A 17,833-nucleotide genomic window follows, 5' to 3' on the forward strand; every position below is an offset into this window, starting at 1 on the left:
TGACAATTTTTATGTGTTTTATATATTTTTTGCTCATAGGACACATAGATAAGTATCTAATGGCACAGCATATGATAAATACTGTGATTATCAGAGCTTGCGTGCTACCACATGGAAGCTGTTCATCCTCAGTGGAGGGTGACTAAGTGTTTCATTAGCCACTGACCCAGGCGAGCTGAACACTTAGGAGTCTGTCTGGAGCTGTGACATGCACCAGCCAGATGAGTGGCCACCACGGAGCCTGGCATGGTGTAGGAGCATCGGGGGGTAGGACGGTCGGGACGGACTGAGACGAGAGATCTCTGAAGCCAGGTCGTGGAACTTGTGGTTTATTGCAGATGGTGGGTGCCAGGGCCCTGTTTGGAGCTGCCAGCCACAGCTCGGAGCAGGCCAGAGAGAAGAGAGGGGTAGAGAGGATTAGGGGGAAAGAGAGTAAGAGAGCAAAAGCATTAGAGAGTAAAAGGGGTAAGAGTGCTAAGTTCCCGTTACAATACAATAAATCTTCTTCTGTGTTGAATATTCTGATTCTCCCTAACCAATCTAGTATAATATACAAATCCTATAGCATTTACATACAGCCTATGAGAAACACTACATTACCATACTGTGTTACATTTTAAACCCTAAAAACTACTCTTTGGACCCCTTCTGCCAAGCTAGTAGGGTCTGCTGTGACCCTTGGGCCTGTCTGCAAGCAGAGGGTGTTGTTTCATCAAAAGGGGATTACCTTCAGTCCACCACACCATTGTTTTCCAGTTGTTCAGCAACTAAGGTATCTCAAAGCTTGCTTTCACTTCAATCTCGCTTATAGTTTCCATATTCTCAAAATCTTTTGCCAGACAATCATATTTATAAGGCTTTGCTGTTTCATCTTTCCCAACAGCGTGGCTCTTCAGCAGCTGCTCCTTTGGACAGGGAGGCTGGCAGGGCGTGTGCTCCAAGGAGGAGTGAACACATTTTGCCGGAGACCTGACCATGTGCTCTTCCCCTTCAGCACTCACTCCTGTCCCTTCTCCTCTAGGTGAACATGACAACGGATTTGGAGGGCAGCGATATGTTGGTGGAGAAGGCAGACCGGCGGGAGTTCATAGATCTGCTGAAGAAGATGCTGACGATAGACGCGGATAAGAGGATAACCCCCATCGAAACTCTGAGCCACCCCTTTGTCACCATGACGCACTTGCTCGACTTCCCTCACAGCACACAGTACGTGGCTTTTGTTCCCCTTGGGTTTTGAAAAGGAGAGCTGGTTGTGGTGGAGACCAAGTGTATCTGAGGGGTTTTTAAGATGTTTAATCCCTAAGTTTTAATCTTTTCCTGCTTAGAAGAAAAAGATGATTGCCAACTCAAGGTTGCAAGAATTGTGTTGTAGGTGCTTGGCATTTAAAACGCTGCAGTGTGTGCTACATTAATTATGTAAATATTCAGTAATTACATATTTTTGCATTAAAATGCAGGAGAAATTATGCAATTAGTGCTGAAAGTATCAGTCTATTTCAAAGTAATATGGTCCTGATTGTTACTGGAGTAATCAACCTTATCTGCAGCGGGGAGCCGACCCTTCCCATCGTGCCAGGAGTCAGCTTGGGGCTGTTTGCTTTTTAAGGGAAGAGCTGATCTGCAGCAGGCTGTTTTACAGGCATAAGCACCAGGATGAGGAGTTCAGATTTCAGCTTGGTTGTTGTCCACCTGTGTCACCTTAAATACCACGTTCTGATCTCATCTGACACATGTAGAATGAGGACAGGCTCCACTGCCTGATGAAGATGAGAAGTCACATCTTCAAGCCTCACTGCCCTTCTCCTGAGGCTGCATCACAGAGCACAGCAGCCTGAAATTCAGGGTACCTGTCCCCAGCCCACTGCCCATGTCCAGTTCACACAGGGACAGGCTTCTCAGTGTAAGTGGAGAAGGCAGACACATAGTGGGAGTTTTACAAAGCATTCAGGACACTTATCTTGGAACATCCTGCTTTACAGCACTTAGCAGATCCAGGTGCTTTCACAGGCTGTCCCTTCCCCTTGACAGGAGAGCAGTTATTGGCACAGTGCTGTACTTTCATTGGGTGCTATTTGCATGAGTGTTTTAAAGGCTGTCAGGAGCTCAGGTGCAAAATTAAAGGAGGCTGCTTGAAGAGCTGCAGAGCAACAGGTAACTGTGTCAGCTCCCCTGCCTGTATGGGTGGCTGCAGTATTTTGAGTTTGTTTAAGGTAGCTTTCCCCCTTTGAAGGAGCTGTAGCTGCCTTTTTGTTACATTTATCACAAGATAAGAGCATCTGCTTACCAGAAGGTAGTGGGTGCACGATCTGTGTAGACCCAGACTTAGCCTGCACAGCCATCTTTGTGCATTGTTACCTATAAATAGATAGTAAGTGACAAATGAAAACAAGATGGGGCATGGTTGTGTTAAACAGGAAAAAAGTTAAGTTTCATATAAAAAAAATTCATGAATAAAATATGACAGCAAAAATACTGAGTGAGCATCATAGACAAAAGTCTTTTAATTTGCAGCAGTCCTTCTTTCTGACTGTGCAAGACCTGATTGTGTAAGATAGGAGAGATTCGTGAGCTAATGCATTGCCGTCAGAAATCTTTCCACTAACGTAACAGTCCATAACCACATCTTCATTTTTGAAGTGCTCACTTGTGGCTGCTCAGGCAAAGCCCCAGAAAGATTGAAAATATCATTGGGGCCAGCAGCAGTGAGAATTTTAGTCAAATAAAGAATTGAGCATCACGTCTCCGAATACCAAGCGTGTGCCAGCCGGGTGTGTAACCCCACAAGCCCCTCCATGCTGGAAACAGTGACTGGCAGAGGGAGCAGTAAGCTGTAACCAGCCTGGCAAGTGGATGGAGCTTTTGTCTGTGATTACTTGTGCTTTGCAGAATAGAAACTTCAAAGCCTTGAAAGATGCAGGGAGCTATAATCTCTCTTGGAAATAAATTGGGCAGCAGAAAAAGTGAGAATATATGGAAGCTGTAGCTTCTGGGAGGAATCTCTGCTGTGGCACGTTTCAGAGAGGCTGCAAGTTCAAGCAGTGCAAGAGGGGCTGTTCTGCTTTCTTACAAGCAGACAGCAAAGTGAACTTAGCTTCCCATTTCACATATTTAACTTCCTGGCTCTTAAATTGCTGAGTTGTCCTCTGACTTTGTCTGTTTTGCTTTGTCCCTGCTGTTTTTTTCTCCCACCTTTTTTTAAAGTAAAGCCAGAGAACTTGGTGTTGCATTTGTAGAGCTTACCTCTTGTTAGATAGAACCATTTGGTGACACACACTATTCACCATGTACAGAACCTATACTCCTCCCAGTGCCTTCTTCTTTGTGCAGGGAGAATTATATTTATACTTGGCTGAAAAGAAGTGATCCAATAGCTTTCTGTATTTATTTGATAAGTGTTTGATTTTGCTGGATGTTCTGTGACCAACAGGTATAGATCTGGAAGTGAATGCACATAATGGGCAGCTGTGCACAGTGTCCTGAGCCTGGCTTGTCTGCAGGTTGTTCATGGCCCAGATCCAGTTACCAGGGATATTACTTGTAGGATAAGAGAGGTGACCATTTGATTAAGAGACAGGACAGGGATAAAAAGATCTAGGTCCTCTTCATCAACCTTAGGGATCATATAAGGTTTGAAGGGCCACTGTTTCTTAAAAGTGATGTGAGGATATACCCCCTACCTCCAGCAGTTCAGCTCATTACACAATGGTCAGCATACAGCTGATTTTTACTGCTTAGAATTTCTCTTTCTTCATGTTTGGATAATGGAAATAAAATAATACCTTTGTACTTTCTGAGGTTGTGTTTCAGACTCTGAGGTCACATTTGTAAAACCAGTTATTGTGGAAGAATTGTGGAAAATCTGTACTGGTTTTCAGATATCAAAATGAGATTGTACTAAAAATACAGTGTTGCCCAAGTTCACTGTGTTGTTGTCTCTTAACCTCTGTATGCTTTGGTATTCTAATTACTGAAATATGGACAGTTTAATCTACCAGATGCCTGCTGTGCTCTAGCAATGTAGAGAGTATTTAATCTCCTTTACTGGGGCACAAAATAGGATACTTCTCAAAATTTCCATTGCTATATCAATAACATTTAAGGGAAAGACAGTGTAGAGGAAGAAGCTGTAATCATTCCCCCAGAGATCCAGTTCTCAGTGTGAGATAACCTCAGAACCAGATTCCCTCAGGGCACTAAGAAATTTGCTTTGGAATAACTTTTTGATATTAATTGTCCCATTGACTGCAAGAGGAGATGTCATGCTTTGAGATAAGCATCTGCACAGGCGTTTAGCCAGACAGGGGCAATGTTTTAACTGCTTAGCTGGACTCAGCTCTTGGTGAACAACTATTTAAAAGGAACAAGGATGACTTTTTTAGGGGGTCTCAGTGATCAAGAACAGTAAAATTTTTCCTTGCAAGAGACACATAAAACTATCTTTACGCTTACACTGAGGCAAAAAGCATGAGTTTTCCTCTCAGGCTCCATCATGAGGAAAAAAAAAAGTTTCTTTCTTTTTTGTTCTCAGTCTCTTTCAGTCTTGGTATTTCTTGCCCTGTCCCCTAAAGAGCAACAAATTTGCTTGCTTTAGTGACCTGTATTGCAGTGCAGAGACCCGTGGGAGCACCTGGGAGTCCCAGGGCAGCTGCTCTCATCTTGGCCTTCTTCAGTGCAGTGTTACTCTGACTCTCACAGTTAAGAGAGACCTACATAAAATAGCAAAGGGCTTTAAGAGCCTAGAAAGTGCTAAGCCTGCCATGGAGACCTATTGCAGGGCCCCTGTGATGAACTGTAACCTGTGTGAGTCGCTTGGTTGATTTTTCTGTGCCTTCCTTGCCCCCTTTTCCCCGCACAGTGTCAAGTCCTGCTTTCAGAACATGGAGATTTGCAAGCGGCGGGTGAATATGTACGACACGGTGAACCAGAGCAAGACACCATTCATCACCCACGTGGCCCCAAGTACATCGACCAACCTGACCATGACTTTTAACAACCAGCTCAACACAGTCCACAACCAGGTGAGGCCATCAGTCACAAGCAGCCAGGGCTTGAAACATTTATGTCAGGAGGGCCTAGAAGATGAAAAGCAAAGTAGCGTCCCATTTAACATGCCTGCCAAGAGATGGTGCCTTTCTGCTCTCCTTCCTTTGCTCCTCTCCTCATTCTCTTTTCTTCAGGCAAGCAGTAATCTTGTGACATTTTGTGTGACTGTGAAATGTTGCCCTCGTTGTTTATGTTGTTGTTGGGGTGATAAATCCTGCTTACTTGGGAGGTTGCTATGGGGAAAAGCTCATTAGTCCCTTAATGCAGCAAGCAGTACTTCACTCCCTGGGTCAGGCAGAAGTATTTGTGATCTTACAGCTCTTCTTCAAATTGGCATTGAAGTAAAATGAATTTAAACCCTCTGTTAACAGACACAGCACTGTAACTGTTCAACAAGAAAGAAGAGTTTAGTGATAATATTTATTCTTATCTCTCATTGCTTTTACTCCAGGGACCACAGTTGGTGTGGGGATCATGTGCATGTGCCCCCACTGTGAACACGTTGCACTCCAGTTTGGTGGGCTCTGGCTTTATAATCATGCTTTGTATTAGTTTTACCTGTCCCAGTGTTGGGGGGTGCTGCATTAACAGATTTTATGTGGCTAAGTTGTTTGCTGTGGTACTGAATTGCAAGCAGTGAAAGGAAGCCTTTTGGGAACAGGCTGTTCAAGATTCACTCTAGAGAGTGCAGGTGGCATTGTGGAAATGGTGTTTGGAAAGGAAGGGAGCTAAAGGAGTCTGTGTAGATGTGCAGGATGCTCCTGTGTCAGTGAGAAAACCAGACTTCTTGACTCAGGTCTTGATACATGTGATCCCAAAAGGTCTTTTAAAACAACTCAGGTAGGCACAGACAGAGATAGGTCATGACTTAGTGTGAGAGGGTACTAGTTACAAACACCAGTTCCCTTTCTAGGCTGTTTCTGAGATGCTGACTAAAGAAATGCATGCTATGTGCTCCCCTAGGCCCCAGCTGCAGGGCAGAGACACTGCTTGTACCACAGCTACTTGTAGGAAAGGCAGACTTGCTTTCATTTCCTTGCATTTCACTTGATATTAACATCAGCTGTTGGCTGGGGAGTTCCATGGTCATTTCTGAATTCTCATAAGGGGTGTGTTTTCTGAGCAGAACCAGCATGCCCAATGTTCCTAGAAGAATTGGCAGAAATATTTCCAGGAAAGATGTTTTAATTTGAACAAGGTCTAAGCCTTTCACAATTCTCTTCAACATACCACTTGTCTTGGCTTTCTTTTGTTTCCTGTCTCTGCAAAATATCTGGGGATTGCCTCTTTCCAGTTATGGCTTCTGAGACTACAAGTTCAGGTTGCTGCTCAGTGTGTTGCACAGGAGAGCAGATTGCCCTGCACAGCCCCTGCACTGAGAGGAGATGAGGAGGAGGAGAAAATATTTTGTTGTCACGTCCTTTGTGGCTGTGGAAGTGCAGTGTAGGTCCAGTGGCAGCCAGTGCAGTGCAAAATGCTACTCTCTGCTGCACTTGATCAAAGGCTCCTCCTGGATTCATACATTCACCCTGAGAAAATGTTGTCTGACCTATCTCCAGCAGTGTTACTGGCATATTTGGACAAGGGAAGGATGGGCTCTGGTCTGGTAATGTGTGCTAAGAACGTACATTTGGAGCAGTGGCAGAGCTGTCTAGTTGCCTGCAACTGTTAGACTCAGTCCAAATAAATAAAATTTTTAAAAAGTCTTCAGATTTCTAGATTTTTGCAGAACTCTGGGTTGATTTTCTTGGCTTTGAAACATCTCTAAATGGAGTTTCTGCTCTAAGAGATTTTAAAGACAATTCAAGCGAAGTTTGGACTTTGCAAGTATTAGCATTACCTCCTATTATGCCTTCTGATTACTTCAAATTCCAAACATAATTCAAGGGGCATGTGCCATCCTAGATACAAGGTATCTACGGGGAAAGGCCAGAATGGATTTTCCCTCTCAGGATGAAATTTCACAGGGTGTGGAGGTGCTGAGTCTGTTTTACCTAAGAAATGTGAGTAGCTTCTGGAGCTGTGTACATGACGAGTGAACAATGTGATTTGTGGATAGCAACATTTTCTGAGCCCATCCTCCTCCTGCTGCAAATCAGAGGCAGTTGGGTGAGATATGGGGCTGCAGCTCTGCTGTAGGGGATGTGCTGTGTCTCTGGGCAGTATGGCTGGAGGTCCCATGGCATGGTACAGCAGTGGCACGCTCGGGCAGATTGTGATCCTTCCCCCAGCACTGCCCTTGTCTCTACTCCTCAGCGTCCTGTTCTACCCCTTGTTTGCTGTTTCGGTTTGCTTTTTATTTTATCTTACACTACTTTACTTCATTATTTTTTTGGATTTTGCTTCTTCCAGCCTACCCATCTCCCTCATTTTTTTGTTTGTTTTTTTTTTGTTTTGTTTTAATTCCCGTCATTCCTTTAGACCACCAACCTGGCTCCCACCTCCTCCAGTGCCACTATTTCCTTAGCCAACCCCGAGGTCTCCATACTAAATTACCAATCTGCACTCTACCAGCCCTCAGCGGCGTCCATGGCTGCGGTGGCCCAGCGGAGCATGCCCCTGCAGACGGGAACAGCGCAGATCTGTGCCCGGCCAGACCCCTTACAGCAAGCCCTCATCGTCTGCCCTCCAGGCTTCCAAGGTAAGGGATGGCCTCCCCAGGCCTTGGCCTGCTGCTTCGTCCAGCTCTTGTTGGAAAGGAGTTCCTCAGTGCAGGTCATGTGGCAGAAAAAAGGGCTGGACGAGTAAATCAGAGCGGCAAGGTTATTGTTGCGTTGGCAGAGGATCTTGCAGGCACCTCTAACATGCTGCAAGATCTAAGGGGCTGGGGGAGAATATGTGGTACTTGTCATTCTTTGCCCTGAACAAAGTTTAAGGATCTTCTGCCATACTTTGGTAAACTTGAAAGCTTTCCCACACAATACCAATAAATCAGTACATATGTATGGAATGGGTCATACTGTCACATTTCAATGACTTCATTGCTGGAAGGGGAACTCATGAGGGTAATGCAGTAGGGAGCGTGCTGCTTGTGGATATGAGGGTTCTCCCCCATAACAGATGCCATGACCATTTATGAGGGCAATTCCCTCAGCTCCAGCCCTGCTGCAAACAGCTCTGCTTGTGTATACTAGTGGTAGGAACTATTGTCAAACAACTTGGGAGATGCTCAGTTTTAACCACTTGTCCTTCTGTTAACTTTACATGCTGTTGCAATTTGGGAAAACTTGCCAAGTGTCTGTAGGAAGTGATCTGAATAGACCTCAGTTCAGCTGGTGCAACTTCTGCTCTTCATATCTACAAGCCTGTCTGTGCATTAGTCTCCAGGCACTTGTTAAATGTTCTGCAAGATTATCAAAGCTCTTTTGAACTAGAGAAGTTTAGCTAGACCTCTTCAGCATAGTTAAAATGCATCTCAAGGGTTTGACTTCAGAAGTGGAGGATGTAAGAGACCATCCTCAGCTTGCTGCTTTGAGAAGGCTCCAAAGTAGAGGAGACAGCTCAGGCTGTGCCATGCACTGAGGTGCTGGAGAGGGAAGCTTCCCCCAGCTCAGTTAGGCTAATGTGGGGCTCAGCCAGCAGTGACTGGAGTTTGGGGTATGCTAGGGCCTTTCAAATATGAGTCCCAAGAAACTGAGGAAATCTGTCCCCATCAAGGCTGAGGGAGTGTGGAGTTCTGGATTCCCATCCCACTTTGGTGTAAAGAGAGCATTCTCGTATAAAAGAGGTTTTGGCTGATAAAGACCATTTCTTGTTGTTAAACCAGAGAATATGGGGAAGAGCAGCTGTTCACTCCCCTCTTTTCTTTTCTGCCTGTGCACATTGTATGCAATATTTCCTATGCGCTTGAGATACCCAACTCAGCTAATTTCTTATTGCCTTCAGAAATGTTTTTTCTGCACCCTTATACCCATATAATTTTTGTGAGCATTTGATGGACATCTTTGGGCCAGGGTGGAACAGGTGGCCACTCTGATAGCTGATTATTCAGAGGAACTGAACACTGCAATTTAAGTGGACATTGGGAAGTGCCTTTAGACTCCTGAGAGCCAGCCCCTGTTGCTGGCAGTGCTGCTGGTGGCTCATGCTGTCCCTTGTGTGCTGCTGGAACAGGGTTACAAGCGTCCCCTTCGAAGCACGCCGGGTACTCGGTGCGGATGGAGAACGCCGTCCCCATTGTCACCCAGGCTCCTGGGGCCCAGCCTCTTCAGATCCAGCCAGGACTCCTCGCGCAGGTAAGGAATGATAAAGGCACCAAGCTCAGCAGGTATTTACTGTGTTGTTTGGCTCTTGGAGGCTGAGGAGAGAAGCTTTCTCTGAGGGCCTTCTGTGGTGCAGTTTGGAAATTTGGGCAATTGTATATCGGTCTGCAGCTTTCTCTGAAATGTCAGAATCTCCCCCAGCTCTTTGTTCAGCTCAAAGACTATGTCAGAATTGAAAAAGCCACTGGAAAAACCCTTTTTCTTTCTGCTTTTCTACTGAAATATGTGGGAAAGCCTCAGGGAAAGCAGTGTCAGGCCTCTGCTGAGAAGGAACCTATAATAACTTCCTGCGTCCTCCTGAACTCAAAATCTTGGGGGTAGTTTGCAGCCAGGAGCTGGTGAATTGCATGCTGCTGATAAATACATTTCATGCTTTAAGTTTTCACCATTCTGTTTTATGGGGACCTCTGCTCATGAGGTATGAGAGAGATGTAGGAGGCAGAGGCATGGGCCCCACACTCAAGGAGCTCTCCTTGTCAGCAGTTCTTATTGGCACAATTCTCTGAAATGTTCTCACAGGAAAAGCATGGTTCCTCCTTAAAAAAAAAAACCAAACAGGAATAGGTATTACTGATTACAGGCACATCCTCAAGGGGTACCCCAGCTCCTCAGACCAGAGGAGCAGTTCATTCCTCCTTGTGCAGGCTTCAGTGAATCTGCCTCAAGTGTTTTTGAGTTGGCACCATGGTACCTCTGCTGATACCAGACAGGGAAAAAAAACCACCTAGTATTCTTAAAACTAAGTTGTGCAAGCTGGAAAAGATGACCATCTAGTTACAAAGGCACGTCTCCGTCTCAGGCTTGTTTGATCTGCCATGCCAGCATATTCATATGCAGTCAGGAGCCAGCAGACTTCATGGTTTACACCTGTGTGTTGCACTGCTGGGGTAAGACTGTTGGTGCTCTTGCCTTATTTTGCCAGCTGCCAGTCACATTTATCTGGTAAAGACAGATCAAAATGCAACTTGCAGCCTGTGTGATTTCCATCAGCCCTGCCCCTTCCCAATAGAAGAGCCTTTGTCAGAGAGCTGTCTGAAACATCAAACCAATCTCTGCTGCAGCCTGTTGTAACAACTGACATGGGCCACCTCCCTTGTTTGGTGGGAAAGAAGAGCCTAAGAGGCAGGGAGACAAAAGCCGTGGCAAAGCAAGGAGCAGTCTGTGCAGGCTCAGTAGCTGGCACCACTTGCTTGTGCAAGAAGGTAGTGAGTGAAGGAGGTCACAGAGCTAGCTTTTCATTTTCATGCCCCCACCATTCTGCCAGGCCTCCTGTGGGGTGCTGCCCTTTGGGGCTTGAAGGGGGTGAGGGCTGCATCTGAAACATCTCAAAGACAGCAGGGTCCTGAAAGATCTCACTATCTCCTGCTCCTTCTTTCTTCTCGTGGTGGCTTTGCTGGGCTCTATGCAAGTGAGGAATGTTTGGTGGTAAGCATTCACAGGTCACCAATTTGAGTGCCACATGAACACCTGTTTCATGGGCATTCCATTTCATACTTTTTGCTGACATCTCATTCACTGTCACTTCCAAAGGGGAATTCTGGCTGTTTCTGAGAAACACTCCTCACTTGCACCGACTTTGAATTTTTGATGCAATAAAGGAGAGGAGATGTGCCTGTTGCTGTGCCCGTTTGTCTCGCGCAGTGAGAAATGCGAGCTGTCTCTGAAGTCAGGGTGCTCTGATTGATGCCCCTGGCATCTGGTGTCCGTGGGCCTCGCTTGCTTCAGGCTGAGCAGCTGGCCTGATAAACAAATCTGTACCCAATTCCAGTTTCCTGAATGGAAAAACACAGCTTCTTTGTGATGCATTGTAGTCACATCTGATCTTGGCGGCTGCGTGTCGCTCTCCCAGCCGAGAGCTGTTCCTCTCATGCACAGCTGCTTATCTAATGCTCTTCAGCCTGGGTCATGCAACTGCTATGGGTGCAAGAGGGAGCAGTGCCTCCAGAGCCCCCTTCTGTCTGTGCCCTGCTTTCTTTGTCCCACTGATGAGGCATGGTGCTGCTCCTTGTGCTCCCAGCACTGTGAAGTGCTCTCAGGCTTTCTCCCCTTGTGCCCAGCACGTGGCACAGGTTTCTGTGTTTGCACTCCTCAGAATGCCTGTGGCTGGTAAAGCCTTACTGCATCCCAGTGCAGCTGGCATCCAGTTCCCTGTGCATTTTGTACAGGACCAGATGTCCCAGATGAGGGACAGAGGGATCCAGGCAGGAGGCACTGACAGAGCTTGAGCATCGTGTCTGGCAGCTGTGTGTCTGCAGCCTGTGGCATGGAGCTAGGCAGTGCAAGGCAGAGCAAGCAGCCTGCAAGATGCAGGGTCAGTGGCTCAAGTAACTTGTTTGTAACTTCCCTGGGTCTCCTTTCATCCTCTCAAGCAAGTGTGGTCCACATATTGTATGCACAGAGACCAGTGAAAGGAGACTGATCCTGTCTTTACTCACAGCTCACTGCAGCTTCAGATTTCAAAAGAGGCAAAGCTGTACAGTTTTCCAGCAGGCTTCCATGGTGTGACCCAGAACTCTCCCCTGGCCTTGAATAACACCCTGGATTCTTCATTTTCTCTCCTTTTAACTCCTTCCCAAAAACACTTCCTACAGAGGTCCTGCCACTGGCTTTCAAAATGTTATTCCATTAGTTGTTCCTGCTCTGTGTCTGGAGTACAATCTTGGTCCCTCCAGGGGACCCACAGCTTCTGAGGACAAGGGCCAGAGCATTGCTTCACCACCCCACCAAAATCTCATAGTAATGCAGTGACTGGGAGCAGGCTGCAGCTGCCAGGACAAGCCTTCCATGTGTAAGCACAGCACACAGTGCTGGTGGATCAGCCTAGACAAGTCTTATCTGCAGATTAAATGATTCAGTGGTCCTTACCTAATAAGTGAGGAATTTGTGCCTAGGCCCTGACACTGCATCTAAATTTATGCACTGCAGTCGGACAAGGAGCTTAGATTTGTTCCATTCCCTTCCTGAAAAGGGAGGAAGCAGTTCTGTCTGCAAGTAAATCCAGGTACTCCCCTGGGATTGACTTCGACAGTAGTTCAGTCTCCTCTTTTAAAGCAAAGCTGAGGCAAAAAAAGAAAAGAGAATAATAAGAAGGCTTTTTTCTTCCCTGATCTTTTTGTGCCTTTGCCTCATCCTTTTACCTGCTCCAAGCATCACCAGTCCATGGTTGTGGCTCCCTAGATGAAAGGCTCTCAGGAGCCTTGTGACTCTCCCTCCTTTGCAGATGTTGCTGACAGGCCTCACTATAGCAGCCTTTTCATGTAACTCAGCAACACAAAAAGTTACAAGATGATCAAACTTCAGAGTGGAATTGGGAAAAAACGTTTTTTTTGCAGGGTGGCTTGTTCTGGGGTTTATGTTACTGGGGGACGGGAGGGAATCGTGGGGACAGTTAACACAATCCTTGTAAGGGTGGGAAGGGGGACAAATGCATGCCTGGAAGAAGCCTCCCCTCAAATTTGGCCTCCTTAGCGCAGTGAGATAACACAACACAGACCCAGTACAGTAGTGCAGGTTGGGACTAAGGTGGGCTGTAGTTGGTACCCCTGAGTTCCTCAGCCCAGCAGCAAAAATCTTCCAGAGCCACATTCGGGCAGCACATAGCTAAGAAAGCTTCCCATTTCCAAAAAGCAATCATCTGACTTGCCTGGAGTCACTGGAGCAGGACAACCTGAGTCATGCCTGTGGCAGCACAGCTGGAGGGGTGATTGCATAGCAGAATGATGGCTCAGCTCAAGTGGCAGAGACTTTCTACCCTCTAAGAGGGGGGAAAAAGTTTGAGAACACATGGAGAGGATGGGTATGCAATGTGTAGCTGTGCATTACTTGAGAAAGTAAGCTGGCTGTATAGAAAGGGGAAATTAACAATGGAGCCATAGTGTCCAGCTGGTCTGGAGAGTCAAAATTAGAAGGCGCTAAAAAATTTGGTGTTTGGTTAGAAATGCCAACAAGTTTTGATCCCTTCCATTCCCTGTTTAACCTAAAACACAGCTGCTGCTTTGTATGGCAGAGATTTTTTTTGCCTCCTCCTTTGCATTCTCTATATTTATAACTATTCCTGCTTATACTGTGGTTTCCTGACAGTGACTGAAAGGTGGTAAAAGCTGTGTAGCATGACCATGATCACTGTTAGAGTCCCCAGATGAGTGTGGACCATCTCTCACATTCAGTGCTTTTGATGCTTTTTGCTAAGGAATTGCTTTCCCTCTGTCTGGCAGCAAGCATGGCCCAGTGGCACTCAGCAGATCCTGCTCCCTCCTGCCTGGCAGCAGCTGACCGGAGTGGCCACCCACACATCTGTCCAGCACGCCACCGTCATCCCGGAGTCCATGGCAGGCACCCAGCCGCTGGCAGACTGGAGGTAAACTGGGGAGGCTTGGAGGAGCCCTGAAGCACCCGCAGGGGCTGGAGGAGCCATGAGGGCTGGGGTTTTGCTAGGCTGCAGGGCTGAGGGGAGAAGGGCGGCAGCCTGTGACACTACGTCTGATAGCTGTGGGAGACTTCTTTGCTCCATGCCCTTGGAGTGGAACGCTGTGCCCACACCGCTCCTTCAGTCTGTTCCATGGGGAAAAGGCTCTGTCCTGGGAAGGCTGGGAATCCAACAGGCCAACACCGCTACTTCAGTCTGTTCCATGGGGAAAAGGCTCCATCCTGGGAAGGCTGGGAACCCAGCAGGCCCACGCCGCTCTTTCAGTCTGTTCACTGGGGAGAAGGCTGTCTTGGGAAAGCTGGGAACCCAACAGGCCCACACCACTCTGTCAGTCTGTTTCCTGGGTAAAATGCTCTATTGTGGGAAGGCTGGGAAACCCAGTATGCCCTGGAGAAGAGGGCACCTCAGTGAAGGGTGGTGGGAGGCTGCGTGGAGGAGCCTGCCGGTTGCAATCTCACCGTGTGCCCGTGTCCCCGCTGTGCAGGAACACGCACGCCCACGGCAGCCACTACAACCCCATCATGCAGCAGCCCACGCTGCTGGCCAGCCACGTGGCCCTGCCCGCCGCCCAGCCCGTCAACGTGGGCGTCGCGCACGTCATGCGCCAGCCGCCCGCCGCTGCCTCCGCCAGGAAGAGCAAGCAGCACCAGTCAGCTCCACGGTGAGTGCTGGGGCTCCCAGCCCGGCCCCTTCTGACCTGCTGGCAGCAGGAGTGATTGCTGACACTTGGAGGGCAAAACAGGTTTAGTTCCACAGCCAGAGAGGGATTAGATCACACATTCTGTGATGGGGCTCTCCACTGCCTCACCTCTTTGGTACCCAGGAGTTGTTTTATACCCAGTGAGCATCATTTTGTGTGGAAGGGAGTGGCTGGAGAGGATGCAGAATGGGAGGCTCAAGCCCTGTTCATACAGCTTGTTACTGTTTTTTACTGTTTGTTACTGCAATTACCCAGAGCCTTGTAGTTATGATTTTAAAACATAACCATATTCTCAGGTCAGTGTGATGCAGTGCCCAATTGCCACACCTGTTTTTCCCATGTCCTCTGGAAGAAGCACTCCTGAGGTGCAGTGTTGCAGCTTGAATTGCTGGTAGTAAAGTCCAGGGTAAAGAAGCAAAAAAGGTGTTTCCTTAATATCCATAGATGTTTAATTCAGCCATGCAGTCATATGTTCTCCTCTCAGACATCCACTCCCCCCCCACAGAGGTCCTGCTCTCCCTCCCAGGGGCCTCCCAGCTGATCTTGGTCTCCAGGCAGTATCAAGGTGAGACCCAATCAGGGAAAGGGGAGGGAGAGCCTCAGGAACACCTGTGTTCAGGCATAGGAACAGGAGAAGGAGCCACTGGGGTGTAACTTAGGAGTAGCCCCTCCAGGGCCTCCACAGTGCAGCACATGCACCTTGAGGAGGCTGCATCTTCAGGAGCCTGTGCCTGATGTGCACACGCAAGATCTGCCCTTTCAAAAGCAGTGGGGTGATGCCAGTCTTCTGACCTTTACTGCCACAGGGAGTGGAGGACTTTAGGCCACCTGAGCTCTCCAGCTCCTAACACAGGTCCTTAGCCCCTGTGTTCAACAGTCCCACCAGCAACAGACACCAATTATTATACCCTGGCCTTATTACAGGTATGGCAGCATAAACCAGGGAGCATTTTATAAGGTTATCTCATACAGAGCAGTCCTTAGCATCTGTCATCTCTCAGTAGGACCATTTGGCTCTCTCTGGAACGAGGAGAAACTCTGGGGTTTCTTGCACAGCTCGGATGGTAAGATGGTTGCAGTGCCTGTCGCAGCACTGTAATCCTGTTCAGAGGACAGGGCTCTTAAAGATGCATGTGCAGCTGCTCTGGAGAACATCCTCTGGGCTGTGCAACTAGCACACTTCTTTTTTAAAATCAAAAAACACAAAACAGGGGAGAGAACCAAAATGGGTCACCACTGGTGCAGTGGCAAAAGCTTGAGCTTGTGGTTTTCCTGGGTGACTGGACTGGTGCCAGAGTGGCTCTGAGTTCACAACCAGTTCAACTCAAGTTAAGAGGCCACTATTTAAATCCTTCCCATTTATCTGCTCTCTAATGTTGGATTTACTTTGGATGGGCTCCAGCTGTCTTAGTCTATTCATAACACAGAGAGGCAGCTCTGTCCCCAGCTAGCCAGCAAAAGAGAGTGCCTGTGTCAGCCAGTGTGCCTGTGCAGGGCCTCCCCTCTCCTGTCACTTCAGGGTGGGGTGGCTGTGTCCAGGAGGAATGGGGCACTCTCAGAGCAAAGGGATTCTACAGCTTCATTGACTGTGACTCTCTTTGTGCCAAATGAGGAACCCTGCTCCTTTGGAGAGGAGGGTACTCCATGCTGCTCATTGGTATTCAAAAAGCACTTTGAATGCTACTGTGCAGCCATTTGTTATGCAAAAGAGCCTGTGTAAGTTGGTGTAGTGTGATATACTGCCAGGATGACTTCCTTTTGATGGATGCCACCTATTCCTTTTGTTAGCTTTCGGGCCAGGCTGAACATGCAGCCCAGGCCCCACAGTAGAACAAAACCAGAACTTTGGGGTTTTCTTCTTTTTGAGTCTCCAGATGTTCTGCAATAGCAAAAAGAAACACGACCAAGAAAGGAAGTGTGGGAAATGAGTGAAATGGGCTTTAGTCAGTGTGCTTTGGTAAATAACCCCATCTGTAGACCCACACTGCACTGTTTGGCTGATAGTTTTGTGTTTGGATCCCTGATCCAAGTGTCACTTTTCCAACTGGTCAGGCAGGGAAGCTGAAGCAGGAAGACTGGGAATGTTTCTCTACTGTGTAATAAATATATTGTTTATTTCATTCTGAATTATAGATGTTGTATGCTGCTTCACACAGGAATGAAACTGAGTATATGTCCTCCCATCTGCCTGCTGTAATCCGTGGGACACCACTGTCCTAGAGGATAAAGTATTGAGCAGGAAATGTTCATTGAAAAAGATTCTTAAACAGCAATTCAGTTGTGTTTAAAAAAGCAATTGTCCTGATAAGTGTTTGTAGTTTTCCACAAGAAATTCTAATTTTATCTCTGTTTTTTTCTGGCGAAAAAGTATCTGGTTGTGATGCATCCATGTAGGATGGAGGAGGAAGGGATTATCATTTGGATGGTTCTTCCTCCTGTGTCAGCCGTGCTGTGCCTGCCTTTGTTCTGTAGGTCTGGGCTTTGTGGCTGGCCTTTACCCTCCCAGTGCAAGCTTCTGAGGCAGCAGTTCTTATCTGGAAATTTCCAGGGAAAGCAAATTTGAATTTTTTATTAAAAGAAACTGCTTTTCAGGCAATTACATGAATAAGTGATGCAAGGCACTGTCTTCTTTGAAGAAGTTTGCAGTTTCCCTAGACTCCATAAATCAGCGCTACCGACCCAGACACCAGGACTCCCAAAGCACGGCGATGGGCGACTCGATCATGCAGATTTGTAACCAACTAACACTTTTCCCCCCTTTCCAGCAATGCATCCACGTATGAAGTTTCATCCTCCCAGTCCATCAGCTCGCCCCAGCGGTCGAAGCGCGTGAAGGAGAACACGCCTCCCCGCTGTGCCATGGCGCACACCAGCCCTGCCTGCAGCACCTCGCTGACGTGCGGCTGGGGCGACGCGGGCGGCGGCGCGCGGGAGCGGCAGCGGCAAACCATCGTCATCCCCGACACCCCCAGCCCCGCCGTCAGCGTCATCACCATCAGCAGCGACACGGACGAGGAGGAAGAGCAGAAGCATGCACCCACCAGGTGAGCTGCTGCTCTCTGTGTGCAGGGGAAGGAGAGAGGGGTGTGGAAGTGACGGGTTTGTTGTTGTTGGAATGTATCCCGAGGTATTCAAAGTCTCTTTTTCCAGCCCCATGCTCGAAGAAGTTGGGATTCGTCAGCTCTGGTTTTCAAGGTTGTTTATTTTTTATTATTTCTGTTTTCTGACCTGCAGAGGTCCGTCTAGTCAGGTTGAGGCACACTGACCGCCCTCAGGGTGGTGTTACCTTTTTATACTAAAACCTACATGTACTTTATTTACAATAATTTTCCAGTACCTATCGCCTATGTTAGACAGTCTGTCTCTACTCTAAACCAATCCAAAAGTCCCACCATCACAGCA

General features: G+C 47.5%; 1 protein-coding gene across 2 annotated transcripts in view; it reads left to right on the forward strand.

Moving 5' to 3' along the window:
- The window catches only part of HIPK2 (homeodomain interacting protein kinase 2), a 127,327-nt gene that overhangs the window by 95,782 nt on the left and 13,712 nt on the right, over nt 1–17,833 (forward strand). The window contains exons 6-12 of one of the 2 annotated variants that reach the window (XM_054281847.1): nt 1,022–1,206; nt 4,856–5,018; nt 7,465–7,684; nt 9,157–9,278; nt 13,520–13,662; nt 14,216–14,392; nt 17,197–17,475. In XM_054281847.1, the coding sequence (XP_054137822.1) occupies nt 1,022–1,206; nt 4,856–5,018; nt 7,465–7,684; nt 9,157–9,278; nt 13,520–13,662; nt 14,216–14,392; nt 17,197–17,475 (1,289 nt within the window). The remainder of the gene's footprint in view (nt 1–1,021; nt 1,207–4,855; nt 5,019–7,464; nt 7,685–9,156; nt 9,279–13,519; nt 13,663–14,215; nt 14,393–17,196; nt 17,476–17,833) is intronic. The other variant, XM_054281848.1, reaches the window with a different exon arrangement.

Source organism: Melozone crissalis, unplaced genomic scaffold (genome assembly GCF_028551555.1).
Source record: "Melozone crissalis strain CALT ecotype California unplaced genomic scaffold, PUWL_Pcris_2 ptg000033l_1, whole genome shotgun sequence".
Lineage (NCBI taxonomy): Eukaryota > Metazoa > Chordata > Aves > Passeriformes > Passerellidae > Melozone > Melozone crissalis.